At 37.2% G+C, this 14,722-nt stretch overlaps 1 protein-coding gene and 1 long non-coding RNA gene across 2 annotated transcripts in view; one reads left to right on the forward strand and one right to left on the reverse strand.

The window, feature by feature from the left end:
- The window catches only part of COL4A4 (collagen type IV alpha 4 chain), an 82,424-nt gene that overhangs the window by 29,579 nt on the left and 38,123 nt on the right, over positions 1-14,722 (forward strand). The window contains exons 15-23 of the mRNA XM_056358478.1: positions 778-837; positions 1,459-1,503; positions 2,551-2,604; positions 7,301-7,370; positions 8,837-8,941; positions 9,533-9,697; positions 10,243-10,335; positions 10,669-10,832; positions 13,867-13,939. Of these exons, the coding sequence (XP_056214453.1) occupies positions 778-837; positions 1,459-1,503; positions 2,551-2,604; positions 7,301-7,370; positions 8,837-8,941; positions 9,533-9,697; positions 10,243-10,335; positions 10,669-10,832; positions 13,867-13,939 (829 nt within the window). The remainder of the gene's footprint in view (positions 1-777; positions 838-1,458; positions 1,504-2,550; positions 2,605-7,300; positions 7,371-8,836; positions 8,942-9,532; positions 9,698-10,242; positions 10,336-10,668; positions 10,833-13,866; positions 13,940-14,722) is intronic.
- LOC130158098 (uncharacterized) overlaps positions 1-14,722 on the reverse strand; it is a 40,771-nt gene that overhangs the window by 3,611 nt on the left and 22,438 nt on the right. Inside the window, exons 8-13 of the long non-coding RNA XR_008825173.1 lie at positions 13,435-13,534; positions 9,686-9,769; positions 6,024-6,126; positions 5,156-5,446; positions 4,471-4,576; positions 4,194-4,358 (exon numbers count right to left, since the gene is read on the reverse strand). This is a non-coding gene — a long non-coding RNA (uncharacterized LOC130158098). The remainder of the gene's footprint in view (positions 1-4,193; positions 4,359-4,470; positions 4,577-5,155; positions 5,447-6,023; positions 6,127-9,685; positions 9,770-13,434; positions 13,535-14,722) is intronic.

Below are 14,722 nucleotides of genomic sequence, written 5' to 3' on the forward strand. Positions count from 1 at the left end.
GCTATCCTACATTTTCTTTTCTTCTATCAGCATGATTAATTTAAACATTGGTGTGTGCCAGTAAGGAGTTCCTGGATGCTGAGCTGAAGCAGCCACCAAAAAGATTCTGGAGTCTTTATTGCTGATAGATTTGGAGGAGGAAAATACACAGGCAGGAAATTCCCAGATCTCAGAAAAACAGACGATAACTGGGGACAAAAGAATGAGTCTCATTTATGTTAAAACTTTTAGTGTTGTAGCCAGAAGAGAAGAAACAAGAAACCTGAACATTACATTTCTGAGTTCCAAGTCTAGCGCTTTTTCAGAAATTAATTTTCCATTATAGAAGGACCACTGTTAACTTAGCACTGGAAAAGGAGACGAAAAAGGAGACTGATCTTTTTATATCAGTTTTACTTCAAAAATATGGGGTTTATATGTGTGCTCCAGTACTAGCTGGCCATGTAGATAATAGTACACTTGCTAGTTATAAGCAGGAACTGAGAAATTGACTGATGCAGCCCAAAAGACACCTAGAGCTTTAAAAAAAAAAAATAAATAAAAATTAAACTACTGAGAGCACTTTAAGCTTGAAGAACAGACCATAGCAGGTTCCTTGAATAACTAAAGCTACATAAGCACTGCTAGTGGTGCTGTATGAAGTGACTGAGCCTAGCAAATGAAACAAGATCTGTTAACCTAATATATACATAACTTAATAAGCATGCAGAAAAAAATAAAACATATGGCAGACTTCACCGAGAATCTTGTTTAAACAAAGTATTTTGACTGCTCTAGGGCATACCTGGGAGAGGAGAAAAGGGTGAAAAAGGCATTCCTGGATTCCCTGGATTGCGGGTAAGGAAGTTGCAGAATAAATTACTTTGTAAATTCACTATAATTAGGTTCATAATATATTTGGTGGTTTAAGTTTGCATTTCCAAGAAAATTTTTTAGGATTTTTTAAACTAATCTGTCATACTTTCTGCATAGAATGTTTAGGAGTCCTGCCCTGGGACTCCCCCTGTCTCAGTCTTAAACATAAACTGATATAGACTTTCTGTCCTTGTAAAGAAAGTACATCTGTAGAGTTGTCCTCTAAATATTTAGAGCTGCACAGAACTCTGGAGTAGCACAGTACTAACACAGTAATTTTAATGTATTCCATACGTGCCAATGGCAATTTTTTACAGCAGCTTGTGTTTGATTTGTATATCGATGCTCACATGGAGCACTACATGTCTACTACCACGCTTGGTGCAAAATGGTAAAAAATTACTGAAGACCTGCCTTGGTTACTTCAGTCTATACAAATTGATGCCCATCTCTCATGAAGTATTTGCAAAAACTTTGCAAAGTTTTTCAGAAATATCCTAAGTAATAATTATCTAAAGAATAATAACTGCTCACAATTCTGAATAAGTGTAATTCTGAGTAAGCTTTTACTGTTTTAGCTCACATTCTACTTGCTTTCATCAGGGTAATCCTGGTTCTTATGGACCTGCAGGTTTTCCTGGGATGAAGGTAAGAAGACAAATTATAAGCAGCTCCCTGAACAGTGAGATCTGATATTCTGTGAATTTGTGCAGATTTGGTATTTCTACATACTTGATAGTCCACATTGCATGCCTTCCTTTTTCTCCTGCTACCTGTTGTCACAGAAGTTACATGAACTCTTTGTAATTGAATTTCTGCCACACTGAAATTTGGCTAAAATTGGCTAATGGGATCTGAAGTTGCAAGCAGGAGGAAAAGCCAGGGGGACATGTACAGAACATGTTAGAAAATTTACACAGCATGTTAACTTTGTTTGCCATGGTGACATTGTTTGTGTAATTTTGTTACACACATGGTTTTTTTTCATCTGTCTGGTTCAAGAAATTCCAGGTTTGCTGTTAAGTCTGCTAAATGTTAGTAATGAACTTACAACATCTTACTGGCATAAAGAACAACAGATGTAGATAGACAGATCTATATCTTGCCCTTTTTCCTATCTCCTCACCCCAGCTCATTTTCAAATCTAGTTAAGGTAATAATCATGCTATTCATAAATCGTATTAATGTACAGATATTTGCATCTAGAGTAATGTTCCAGATGACTTTTATCTGTGAAATTACTTTTTACTTTTTTTTTATCACTGCCTACCTAAAGAGTTTGAACACTGGATGGATGAGTACATTAGTAGCTCATAAAAGGGGAGGAGGAGCTGATATGCAGCTGCTTTCCATGCAATAATAGTTTAAGAGGGTCATTCAGCAGCCAGCAAACCAATTTCAGCTGTATTAAGCAGAGATCCTGTTAGAGTCTGCTGGTATGTATTCCAGCTAGTTCTGTGCCCCAGTTACACTGAATCCGCTGACGACTGTCTAAATAACCTGGCAATACATGTTATGTTTTTTTTCTTACAGAAGAGATTCTACGAAACTTACCCCTCTTGAATTTTCTGAAACAAATTGCAGATGCTATTATAACATGAGAATATTGTGTAACTGCCTTACTGGGTTTTGTTCAATTCATTATTTTAATGTTTTAGCAGATTAATAAAATTATATTTATGTGATCCTTTCCAGGGGGAAACAGGATTTGATGGTTTTCCTGGACAACCTGGCTATCCAGGCATACAGGTAAAAAAACCCAAAACACACGTGCATGCACACATGCACGCACATGTACACACACACTCCCCTACATAAAAGCTAATGCTTCCTCCTAAATGTACTTAATTATCAGACCATTTCCTTTTAGAGGCTCACAATTACTTTTAAGATTTACTGTTTTCATGATAGTCATAGTTACTCAACACCATGGTAGTAAATAATGATGTAAGTAAATATTCCTGCTTGGTGCATATGAGAGTGGGAATTCCATTTTGTGTACCAAAAGAATTTGTTATCCCAATTGCCAATAGTTAGCTTTAACTATACCAATATAGATATCTAATCCATGAATTCTAGTATTCTGCAAGTTATTAATGTTTGAGCTGCATTACCTAGAGAGGTCCACTTGGTAAAGGAACCCGCAGTTTAGGTAAAAGTATTATCCTATAAACTTTGGTTTATGAACAGGCATGATAATTGGCACAAAATGAGGTACCAAAATTTGATTCAGATGGGCTTGTTTGCATGATTTCCTAAAATCTCTTTGCATGTTTCCAGGCCGTTCATGTAAGTAGCTTTTCCAAGATGCTTACTAGAGTGGAAGCTGGACTCATTCACACCAGCTTTGTTTAAACATTTCCTACTTTTGCTCATTTAGATGGCACTAGCCATTTTTTAATTTTACAATACATCCTGCTTTCTGTTAGATATTAGAAGTGTAGGTGTCATATCCAGGGAGCTAAGCAGTAAAAGAGGAGAATATTCATCTGAAAAGCATGGAAGAGATGCTTAATACAATTTCAGAAGATCCAGGTGCCAGTCTAGTGACATTTCAGGATATAAGATCATGGGATTCTTTTCTGCAGGCTGCAGAACTGATGATCATATTGTAATTCTGACAACAAAAACTTCAGAATGAAGGGAACTGTTATATTTTCTGTGGAATCTATAATGCTAAAGCACATTCAGAACAAAAAAACCCAGTTCTTGTTGCTACTTCAGAAGGAGGTAAGCAGCAGCGAGTCTAGCCAGGGGGAAGGTCTAGGGAGTCGCTGGGATAGGATCAGCAGTGTATGAGCAAGAGGAGAAGTGAAATACTGCAACAAAGAAGGTGGGTGGCAGGATCATCAGTAGAGACAGAAAGGTTGAAAAGCTCATCAGCAAAGTTATTTCCACAGTACGGAGGACAAAAACAATATTGCAGAAATTGCGACTCTGTAAATATTCTGAAATACAAGTCAAGAAATGTCTGTTTTCCTCTGAAATAATCTTTTTCGGAAAATGTGTATAAACCAGTAACTTTTCTTAAAGCATGATTAGTTGCACCTGTGGAATCAGAGGAATGAAACTCAAGAGATTTGACCAAGAATCAGCTCTCTTACAAATTGAAGATTAAGATTGAAACACACTCTGCATAACCCGTGATGACAAAAGGAAGTAAACTGTGGCTGGTCCAAACTTGCCATAAGTAGTATACTACTAAAGACACGGCTGAAAGCATACAAATAAAAAGCATCAAACAGGTTTTCAAGAAGCAGGTTGACAAATGAGAAATGATAAAAACATGGAATAACTAAAAAGTACAATAAAAACATCTGGTTTAGACACAGCCTTACTTGTTTCAAAGCTGGGACTGCCAGGAGTGCGCTAGACCAGCTTCTTCAGCCAAGATTTCTTTTATGTAGTCATACTTGCAGGGGGAAGAAATTGCCCATGGATGTTCTGTGTTTTCTCCCATTTGCCCATTATCAGCTTCACAACAATGCAGGATCATTCAGATACTAATCAGACAGAAACATTGCATGTCTTATTTAAACAGAAAAATCATTACAGTCTATTACTCTCTAAAAGTAGAATCCAACCTTAAGTGTTTTGTTGTCAAAAACTACTCACCTAATGTGCATATTGTTTTAGTTGGGGGCATCATTAGCAAACTTGAGACAAGACACTGAATAGAAAAAACAGTGCATTCTTCAGTCTCCTTCGATTATCCCACAGCCTAAGAAACCATAATTTAACACTACAAATAGTAAGCAGAAAAGAATGAATTGTAGTAGACTATGCTAGGGAGAAATTTGAATGCCTGCAAGTAATGATTTGGAAAGATGAAATTACAACTGCTAGTGCATGGAGCAAAAGAAAATAAATCTAGTGTAGACACAATTAAAAAAAAATCAGGTTAAATCATACAAACATAAATCATACACATAATTTAGAATGATTGCCCAGATGCTGTAGTTTTGCTTGGGAAATAATTGGATAGATCTGATTATTCCTGAAAGGTGCAGATCTATCTAGACTGCATCAACTGTTCATCTGGCCTCACCAGGTGTTGCTTATGATCTTCTAAAAATCACATAAACTGGAGGAACAAGGATATGATTAAAAACCCTCCTGAGAATAGACTGTCCTCACCTAGATACTCTGAAATAAATGCATTCAGAGAGAATCTAAGATGCATTAAGATTTAAGAGAAAGAGACTCAGAAAAAACCCAGTTGCATTCAAAGTAGATTTCATCTATAAAAAAATGTTAACTTTAAAGCAAAAAATGAACTTCCAAGGAATTGTTGGCGTACCTTTTGATCCCTAATTCTGGACATTGGCAATGCTCTGTGGATCTTGAACATGAGACAGCAACATGCCCTTGCTGCAAAGGCAGCTAATGATATCCTGGGCTGCATCAGGAAAAGTATCGCCAGCAGGCTGAGGGGGGTGGTCCTTCCCCTCTGCTCAGCAGTGGTCTCTGTCCTTGCAGATATTCTGAAGTTGTCTGGACACGGTCCGGGGCAACCAGCTCTAGGTAGTCCTGCTTGAGCAGGGGGGTTGAACAAGATTATGTCCAGAGGTCCCTTCTAACCTCAAACATTCTGTGATAAATATGAAAAAAACATCAAATGCCTTCTTCAGACAAAATACAAAGGAGGATATGAGTCCTGTCGAAATTGCTTTAAGACCATTTGTCTCTGCTACTAGTGGAATGAGTCTCATTAAAATAATGAATGCTCTTTACAGGCAGTGCAAAGTGTTCTTGACAACTGTCATATAGAGCTATAAAAACTTACAGAACAAATACAGTTTAATGCTTAATAGGGATATCAGTAAAATTGATAAGTGATTATAAGCTTTCATTTTAAGAAGACTCCAGGTCACAAAATACAGTAGCGATACGCTTCTGTTTGAGACGTTTGGCATTTTTATTTTTTTAAATAAACTGTTGGCAAGTCGAGTCTCCCGAATTTTTTATGGGAAAAGAAAACATTACCAGTCAATAAAATAATCCAAACACATATGCCACTATGGAGGAGTGTACCAACAGTGAAAACACAGCAAATATGAAGCTGCCATCCAGAGAGGGTCATACACCTAACATCCTAAAGAGAGATTGTCAGAGACTGGCACTGGAATTTGTCACTTAAGGAGATACCAAGAAATTAAATTTTTTACCTTGTCTCATCAACTCTTCAGTTTTCTTACGTTCTGGTTGTGTCACTTTAAAATCAGCATGGAAGTCCACTAAAACTTGGTCATATCCATCTACTGTACAAATCTTTGATAGATAGTTTTATAATCATTAAATTAATATTAAATCTCAAAATACTTTGTAAGTTTATCAGAGGAGGAAAAACTCTAGGTTTATTTTTTCTCTCCTGCCACACAGAAGACTCTTCTACATCATTAAGGAAGACAAATTTACATTCCTGTTTAAAATAGGCAAAGATGACACAAGGATGTTATTTCATTCTGCAAGATACAGTCAAAGGAAAAAGGCCAGCAAAAAGGTCAAAGGTCCAGAGGACAGCAGTCAGTGACCACTCCAGAGCTATTTAAATATTGTAGAGATAGCAATTAAAAAAGAAGAAAAAAAAAACAACAAACAACCAGAAAAAGACATGGACTCCTTGTTTCACTTGTGTAAGAACAGGTGTCCAGTTTTGCAGTCCCAGTTCTCCTTATCTGTGTCCTGAAATGCCCTGAGCTCCAGTCCCAGGAATGCAACCTTACTACGCAGTTCCCACATTCACATTCTTGTTTTCTCCGTTTGCTGCAGAGAGAAGGGTTGATTCCTAATCTACAAAGCAAGAAGTTTAATACAATTTGCCACATAAAAGACTTCCCTAAAGTCCACTTCACTTGCAATTCTAAATATCAAAATCCAAGCTAATTTAGAAATCCTCCAAGCAGAAGTGATTTTCCTTGCCATTAGTAGGCACTTTTATGTTTCCCAGATGCAGATGTTTTGCACTTCTTGTAAGAGCTTTGAGTACCTCTTAGCATTGATATTGTGTGTCAGACTGTGAAACCTCTTTCCTTAATGCTTATCTGTCGTCACAGAAGTAATTTCCAAATTCTGGCATAGAATTTTAAGGCAAATAATTACAGCTTGGTTTTTAAAATGTCTCAGTTAAATGGGTAGTGATTTACTGTAATTGATTCCCCTTTACACTAAATAAATGAAATCAAGTACAGCAGTCACAAGTTCTGAAGAGTCAAATAGATATGTACGATAGGTATATTACTGTTTAGTCACTGGTATCCTGAAAGGTAATTATTATTTTAAATCTTTTTACCTGGTTTTAAATGTTATAAAGTGTCAAAATTGAGTTTCCCGGGTGACATGTGTCACATTCTTACATACCTGACCATTGTTGAAATTTTTAGTTACATGCAACCACACCGCATATTTGTATCTATCAGTAAAATTTATTGTTGGACTCTTACAGGGGGATCCAGGAGAAAAAGGGCCCCCAGGTCCTCCTGGAGCTGTTGGAATTCCGCTGTTTCCTATAAAAGGTTATTGCTAGTTTTAATTTCTTCTGTATAAAGTGCGTAGGACCTGTATTTTAAGGTGTTTGAAAGGGATCACTAGGGATTCAGGGGACAGGATCCTAAAACGTTATCTTCTTAGTGGCCACATTATGTGTGTGTTTGTGCCTCACTGATCTTACTGGAACTATCGTAAGCATACAAGTTTCAGATTAAATGTTTGCTTGAAAGATCTTTATGCATATAGTCACAGCTAGATCTGCAGGACTATCCCTAGTTATTGGACCAAAGCATATTTAATAAAAAGCTATGAAAAATAAGCCCATGTTAGATAACAGATGGCAAATAAGGAAACTGGCCTTCCCATTGTGATTTTGAATTCCTGTTTTCAGAACTGCCACAACACATAGATTTTAGGCTATAATTAAGCTTTCTATTGCATAGCAGGGGTGAAATCCTGGAACTAGTACTCTCAACAGAATACCTGTCAATCTTATGATCTACCTACCTAAACCTCAGGCTGGGTTTCCATGTCTGAGCTCCCTTTATCCCCATCTTTATCATCAAATCGGTGAAAAGGTGTGTGGAAGTTCTTACTTCATAGCAGGAGGCAGTGGGGAATAGCCAAGCCTGCTGCCTGAAAGGGATTTGCTTCAGCATCTCACACTTGAGGAACCTATTGTAAGAACATTTTAACAGAGAACTTACCATGAATTGTATTTTTAGTGTAGCAAATGCCAATTGTGAACACAGAAGTTACAATACAACCCCAGTTCAGCAGAACCTCCACATTAGATAGGGGCCTCATCCAAAAATCAATTAAATTTGTTTTCCATTGGCTTCTGTGTGTTTCCGGCCCATACAGTGGAAAACTTAACCCCATGCTTAATATCGCAAGTAACATTTAAAGTTAGTCATGTGCATGGTGTGTGAGTGGATACATTCTTCAGAGAAAGAGGCCTTTAGCAGAATTGTTTGAGAACAGAAATACTACCAGTATCTTGTTTTTCCAGTTAATGAAGGCCTTTATATCTTATTCAGTTTTGGGGTTTTTTTCTTTATTACTATGTAATTTCAATTTTTAAATTTATTGATTATAGCAATTTTGAAAATACATTTTTAAAATTTGGATAAGTTCAACTAGGATGATCCTGAAATGCACTGCCAAATGTGCATAACGCGACATGCACATTTATTTTAAATGCTGTATGTATTTATTTCGGGCAAACTTATCTGGGCATTCTGAAACGTAGCACAAAGACACTATTACAGAGTGTTGACGAGGGCAGGAATCCATAGAAAAGTAACCAAATCCTCACACCTTAAAATTAAATTGTTACACATACTTTAAAATGTTTCATAAAGACAGAAGAAGTTACTTTATTTTACTTCTGTGTAGTTCCCTAATTATAATTTTGGTTACCGTTTAATTTAGTTTTAAACTGTCAATTGCATAAGATGTTCAGTTCACATGTTTTTATAATTCTGTGTAGGTCCACAAGGAGATCCTGGATTTCCAGGTCCTGCTGGTGATATGGGAGCAGTTGGGCCCATAGGTCCTGCAGGCCAGCTAGGAAGACCAGGAGAAGATGGAACAAGTAAGAGAATAGGGGATAAAATGTGAATTATATACCAGTAGGAGAGAAAGTAGCTAAAAGAAAACTGTTCTTTGTTCTTGGTTGATGCAAGTCACCAACAGTAAGGATTTGAGCTCTACAGAGAGTTCAGTAAAAGTATTAGCTCAGCACTTAGTGGACAAAAAAGAACCAAAATTATCCAAACAGAACATTAGAAATTACTAGAAAAGGAACAGAAGACAAAGCAGAATGCTACCACACGCTGTAAATTCACGGTATGTCTGTATCTGAAGTGCTGTGCTCAAAAATTTTATTTTCCATCTTGAAAAGATGTAAAGGAAGGTGATGAGGATGACTTTGCTCTGTATAAGGAACGAGAATAACTGGGATGTCTGGAAAATAGATAATGGGAAAGAGGAAAAGAAGCATTTGAAAGCCTAAAGCAGGAACCTCTTTTCCTGGGCATCCTAAAAAAAGATTTAGATTTAAGTCTTTGTTATATAGAAGCTCTTCTTTAGGACGGTTCTGAATTCTGTAATTTCCCCCATGATACCCCATAGTAATCCTTACAATGAAGCTGTATGGGGCATATACCATTATTTATTTTTATAGGTCTGCCTGGCCTGCCAGGAGTACGCGGGGCACCAGGACTTCAAGGTTTTCAAGGTGACCCTGGTTTCCCTGGAACAGGTGAATCAATCCCAGGAAGACCTGGACTTCCTGGACCACCAGGCCTACCAGGACAGCCAGGAAGACAAGGCTTACCTGGACCACCCAGTAGGTTCAGCAGCAATTTATATGGCGAGAATATCATTCTGTGTATTAATAGATCCATTGCTTTGCTTGGTCCTACAAAAAACAGAGGTGAAAAGTGCATTTTGACAGATATATCAAACTTTAGATGTGATGTGGAAAACTTGTTTTTCCTATTAGTTGTCAATCAGTGAGATTTCAAGATTTTCAGTTTTCTGGCTGATTTAAACCCACAAAGTAACATATATGAAAACGTCCCTAAAAACGTATCACCTGAAGTTAAAAACACAGCAAACCCAAGTCAGCATCATTTAGTAAAGAAACAAGACTTGTAAAGTTCTACACTGGAAAAAGAAAGAAGCAGCGGCAATGGAAAAGCAATGTGTCAACAACTCTAGCCATACTGACTCTTGTAGTATGATCTGTAAGTAAGGACTTGTAAAGCATTTCATAAGATCCTTAGCCTTTCACGTGACGATAACAAGATAAGGGAGAGGAGACCACGTGACCTGAGCTGTGGAAAGAGTCAACCTGATGAATACTAGCTGTACAATTTGTTTTTTTCAAAGGTGTAATCTGTACTGACAGAGGGATCCCTGGAGAACCCGGAGCAAAAGGTCAGATAGGACTTCCTGGAAGAAAAGGTGAAAAAGGAGAAAAGGGTAAGTATGCCTGGACACCAGTAATTTGAATATGAGACTTATGCTAGATATATCAACCTACATTTGCAAGAAGTTTATGGTAAGTTGGAGGATAAGGCCCATCAAAGTGTGGAGTTCAGTCACCTGTTGGCATTGGGGCTTCTAAGTCAATGGAGCCCTGTCAGTGCAGCAGTTATTGAGCACTGCAAAGAGAGACTGATAGGCTTCACTCCTTTGAAGGCCCTAACGAGATAAAATGGTCTGGGTGCTACTCACACAATAAAAAAAGGGCAGTGTTACTTTTTTCGTCTTAATTTTGCAACTGTTTCAATGTAATTTTGACACATTCACTAGGAAATCAAGGCCTCTGCTCATGTAGTGCTGGTCCTCCTGGTCCCCGTGGTATGCAAGGACCTCCAGGTGCTCAAGGAAAGAAAGGACAAATGGGATACCCTGGAAGGCACGGAGAAAAGGGCGACCCAGGCTTATCCGGTGCAATGGGATCACCAGGGCTCCCTGTGAGTAATTTTCATAAGCTTCAGTAAATAAATAACATCAAGTTACCACAGGAGGCATTTAAGCAGAGTTGTGGAGGAACTGCCCTGGAAAACTATCTGAAAGTTTTATCTACGTTTTCTTATTACAGGTTTGTTGGAGGATGCATTTTATTAGCTTCTATCTGATTTCGCTTGTGGCAGTGGGCAAAGTTTTACAGTGAGGGACAGAATCCCATGCTGTGTTTCTGGGGTGGTCAGGAGGCTTAGGAAAGCTGGTGAATGTTCATCTTGTTTTGTTTTGACTTGTTTTTCTTTTAGTTTTGAATACCCATTGTTTTTCTTGAAAACATTGTAGATGCACAAATTGTTCCACTGCAAATGATTTTTCAGTTATTTCAAAGGAAAGCATTACCAGCAAAACCTTATCAAGGCAAAGAATTGCATGATGTTGGCAGATCAAGGTGGATTTTATGTCAACATCCACGTGGGGTGGGACAGGGTCTGAAGAAAAAGGAACCCTTGATTTTATTCAGGCATTTCAAGTAATTTATATTTTTTTTTACTAATTTTTTAGAAATTATTTGAAAAGCTTAATTTATTTGATACACTTAATTTATTTTATGAGGCAGTCTGAACATAATATGGAGTCTTTCACTCCCACAGACTGAAAGGCATTGCTATTTGTTAGCGATTATCCCTTTGCTGTTACATATAACTTTAAAAATCTCCCATTTTCAGTCACTACTCAGCCAGTTTGTTCTCCACAAGGATCACCGCTATAGACAATGCCTCCTTTCTCTATGACATACACATTAGCAGTAAAGCTGAAACGGAATAAAAATTTTGCCCTTGATTTAATAGTTCATAGAAAGAAAAATTACTATAACCATGAAAATAAAGACTTTTCATTTGCTCAATTAGCTTCCCTTGCAGTGTAGTGTAACAATTTCGTTTCAAGTTCCTGAAGAACAGTAACTGAATGAACTTTTTGTTAGTAAAGATTCTGAGTACTAGAATCATTTGACATCAACATACCATGTTCATTTTTTCCTAAGACCAATTAATTCCAGTGTTAACAAATCAGACATCCAGTTTCTCATGGAAAACCCATATAAAGATTTTTCATGGCAAGGTGGAGGGGAGAAAATAATTAAGAAATATTTAAAAGATACCTTTAGGTCAGATGTGTATTTCTACTTCAATATTGGCTGTCAGGAGGACTAACAAACAAAATGAATTTGAGCTCAAGACCTATATGTTTCCTGCGTCAGTAATTTACTGGGTGATGCTTGTTGCCTAACTCAGTGAAACTAGCTATTACTTTTGGAAACTGACTTATTTTCTTTAATGCGCTTCATATAGTTTATCTTATTCCCCACAGTGAGCAATAATCAAAACACCAATTAATCTAACGGCTTTAGGAATACATTATAAGATGATTTATTGGACTTGCTGTGATTTTGTTCCACTTGTTTTGGTCTGGCATGTGGACTGTGCATCCAGGATGCTGCATGCCAAAACCATGCCAATAGAGGGGTTTTGTAACATACTTTCTTGTGTGTGAGAGCAATTTCTTTGAAAATATAAATAGATACACTTAGATTTATGACTGTTCCATTATGGGGGGTGTGTGTGTGTGTGTTTCTTTTTTTGAGGTTTTGTTTTGTTTTAATAGCAGAACTCTTTTTCACACATGGAATTGCTTAAACATTTCCAGAACGTTGTCTTTCAAAAGAAAAAATACAAAACAAAACCATTGTGACACTGAAGGAAGGAGATAGAGGGGCTCTGTCATTCTAGTTCTAATGGTTTCATTGCAAGCTTTGCATTTATTTTTATTTTTCTTTTCTTAAAATCCTATTACCTGAGTGGATTAAGAGAAATTTCAATCTTTTGTTACTTTTGAAAGTGTATTTTAGCCCTTGTGGCTCTTAAGTAAAGCTTGAAGCCTTGTCCTGAATACTTTGGTGTTCTTGGGTTACTTAGGTGAGAAACAAGGACAAAGTAATCAGTTTGGAAATAAATAAGCCACTTGGATACAGAAGTGCTTTGGTCTAATGGATTTCCTACATATATATACTTTTTCCATTTTTCTGCTCTCTTTTCTTGCCAAATATCTCATTTCACTTTCCAAACTTGTCACTGCTAACTTGAAGATCTAGACGTTTTAACAAATAGTCACTGCTAGTGTCAGATACACCACATTTTTCAGAAGTCTTCTTCCTGTTTTACAACTGTCGCGATTTACAATCACTTTATAAATTCTGTTTTCTCTACCTATTTCTTAGTGGAAGAGTTTGAACAGCAGAGGAAACTAGTTGAATAATACCCCAGTTTTCCAACCTTAGTGGCCTTTTACTTCTGCGTACATGTCACATGGTAAAATATATTTACCCACACATACTATTGCAAGATCAGACCCTCAGCAATGATACGCAAACTGCACTCTGCTTGGAGAACTGACAGCACAAATCAGCATAAAAATATAGAAAAGTACTTTTTCTCCCCTCTAAACCTGTCAAGTCATAGATTCTTCTGACAATGCCAGGGACCTAACTACAGGCAGATGAATTTTTTTATTCACACCTTTGCAGGCTTTCACTCAGAAAAAACCATCACTTACCTACTGCTGTACTCAGTTCTGGGAGGACGGCTTTACACAGCAGTCGCCGCGCTCCAGAGGTTCCCTTCCTGTGTAGCCTCGGTGCATTCTGGGTTGAACTCTGCAGGGGAAAGTGTTTGTGAATCATTTGCATCTTAATATTCTTGCATTTACAGCCACAGTTGTATATGGCCATAGACCCAGTTTCTTATAGTTGTGTATCTGTGCGTTTGGCAAAGTCAAGCTGAAAAGGCCAGATGCCATTCACACATTTCTTTATAGACATCAAAAGAGATAAGTGTTTCTTTTGGCATTTTACTTTAATTGCTGTGGTTTTGGGAAACAATGAAAGAGCAAGAAAAGTATTTATTTTTCACCTCAGTTCCCACGTTGATTCCTTGCTGGAGATAACTGACAATTTTTAATATTTTTTTTTTTTTTCCCAATGGTAAGGGGCCACCTGGTTCTGCTGGACAACATGGTGAAAAAGGAGAGAAGGGTGATCCAGGAAGAGTTAGAATAAAAGGTAAACCCACAGATTTTATCATTAGCCTTTTTGTTTCCTATACAATGCCTGAGCAATAGTGTGAGAAAACCGTGTTCATCTATTCTGTAATAAAGTCATTAGTTTAGAAAGTTACTGAAGCCTAGAGGTCATGTGTATCCAAACTGCTTTCTTGGTACCATCTTGTGCATCTTGCTAAATACAAGATCAACAGTGTTGCGTGGTTTTTACTCTATAGTTGAGCCATAAAACAGTTTTAACAGCTTGATATTAATGCTAATAATTGACTTTTCATGTCATGTGATTGATAATCAGGGTCTTACAGAGATCTGCATAGCAAAGACTAAGCAGGATACAATTATTGTGAAAGCATGAAGAAATATTATCATATAGAAACCACTCCTGAAGTGTCAGATGCCAGTATCCCAGTTGCTATCTCAACTTAAACTACCAATATCCTTCTTGGGAAAAACTCAGTCTCAGTTGCTATTCAGATTCTTGCCTCTGTTTCTGAAAATTACTCTTGACTAGGCATTGAAGAGAAACAATAGGCTACCATTTGCACAACTGAAATTCTTGTAATTAAATAGCTCAAACCCTCTCCACAGTTATGGTTATGATTTGCAAAAGCAAAAGAAACAGAACAAATTACAGCAATCTGATGGCAAAGCTTAGTTAGAAATGCTAAACTAATTATTCAGACAAAAGATCGTCCATCTTACTGTTTGTGAAAAGTTGCTTTGGATGCCTGTGTCTGTTTTCAGATGTTGAAGCAAGGCAAAACATTTGCTGTTTATTTGCAAA

The sequence above is a fragment of the Falco biarmicus genome, chromosome 13 (assembly GCF_023638135.1).
Source record: "Falco biarmicus isolate bFalBia1 chromosome 13, bFalBia1.pri, whole genome shotgun sequence".
Lineage (NCBI taxonomy): Eukaryota > Metazoa > Chordata > Aves > Falconiformes > Falconidae > Falco > Falco biarmicus.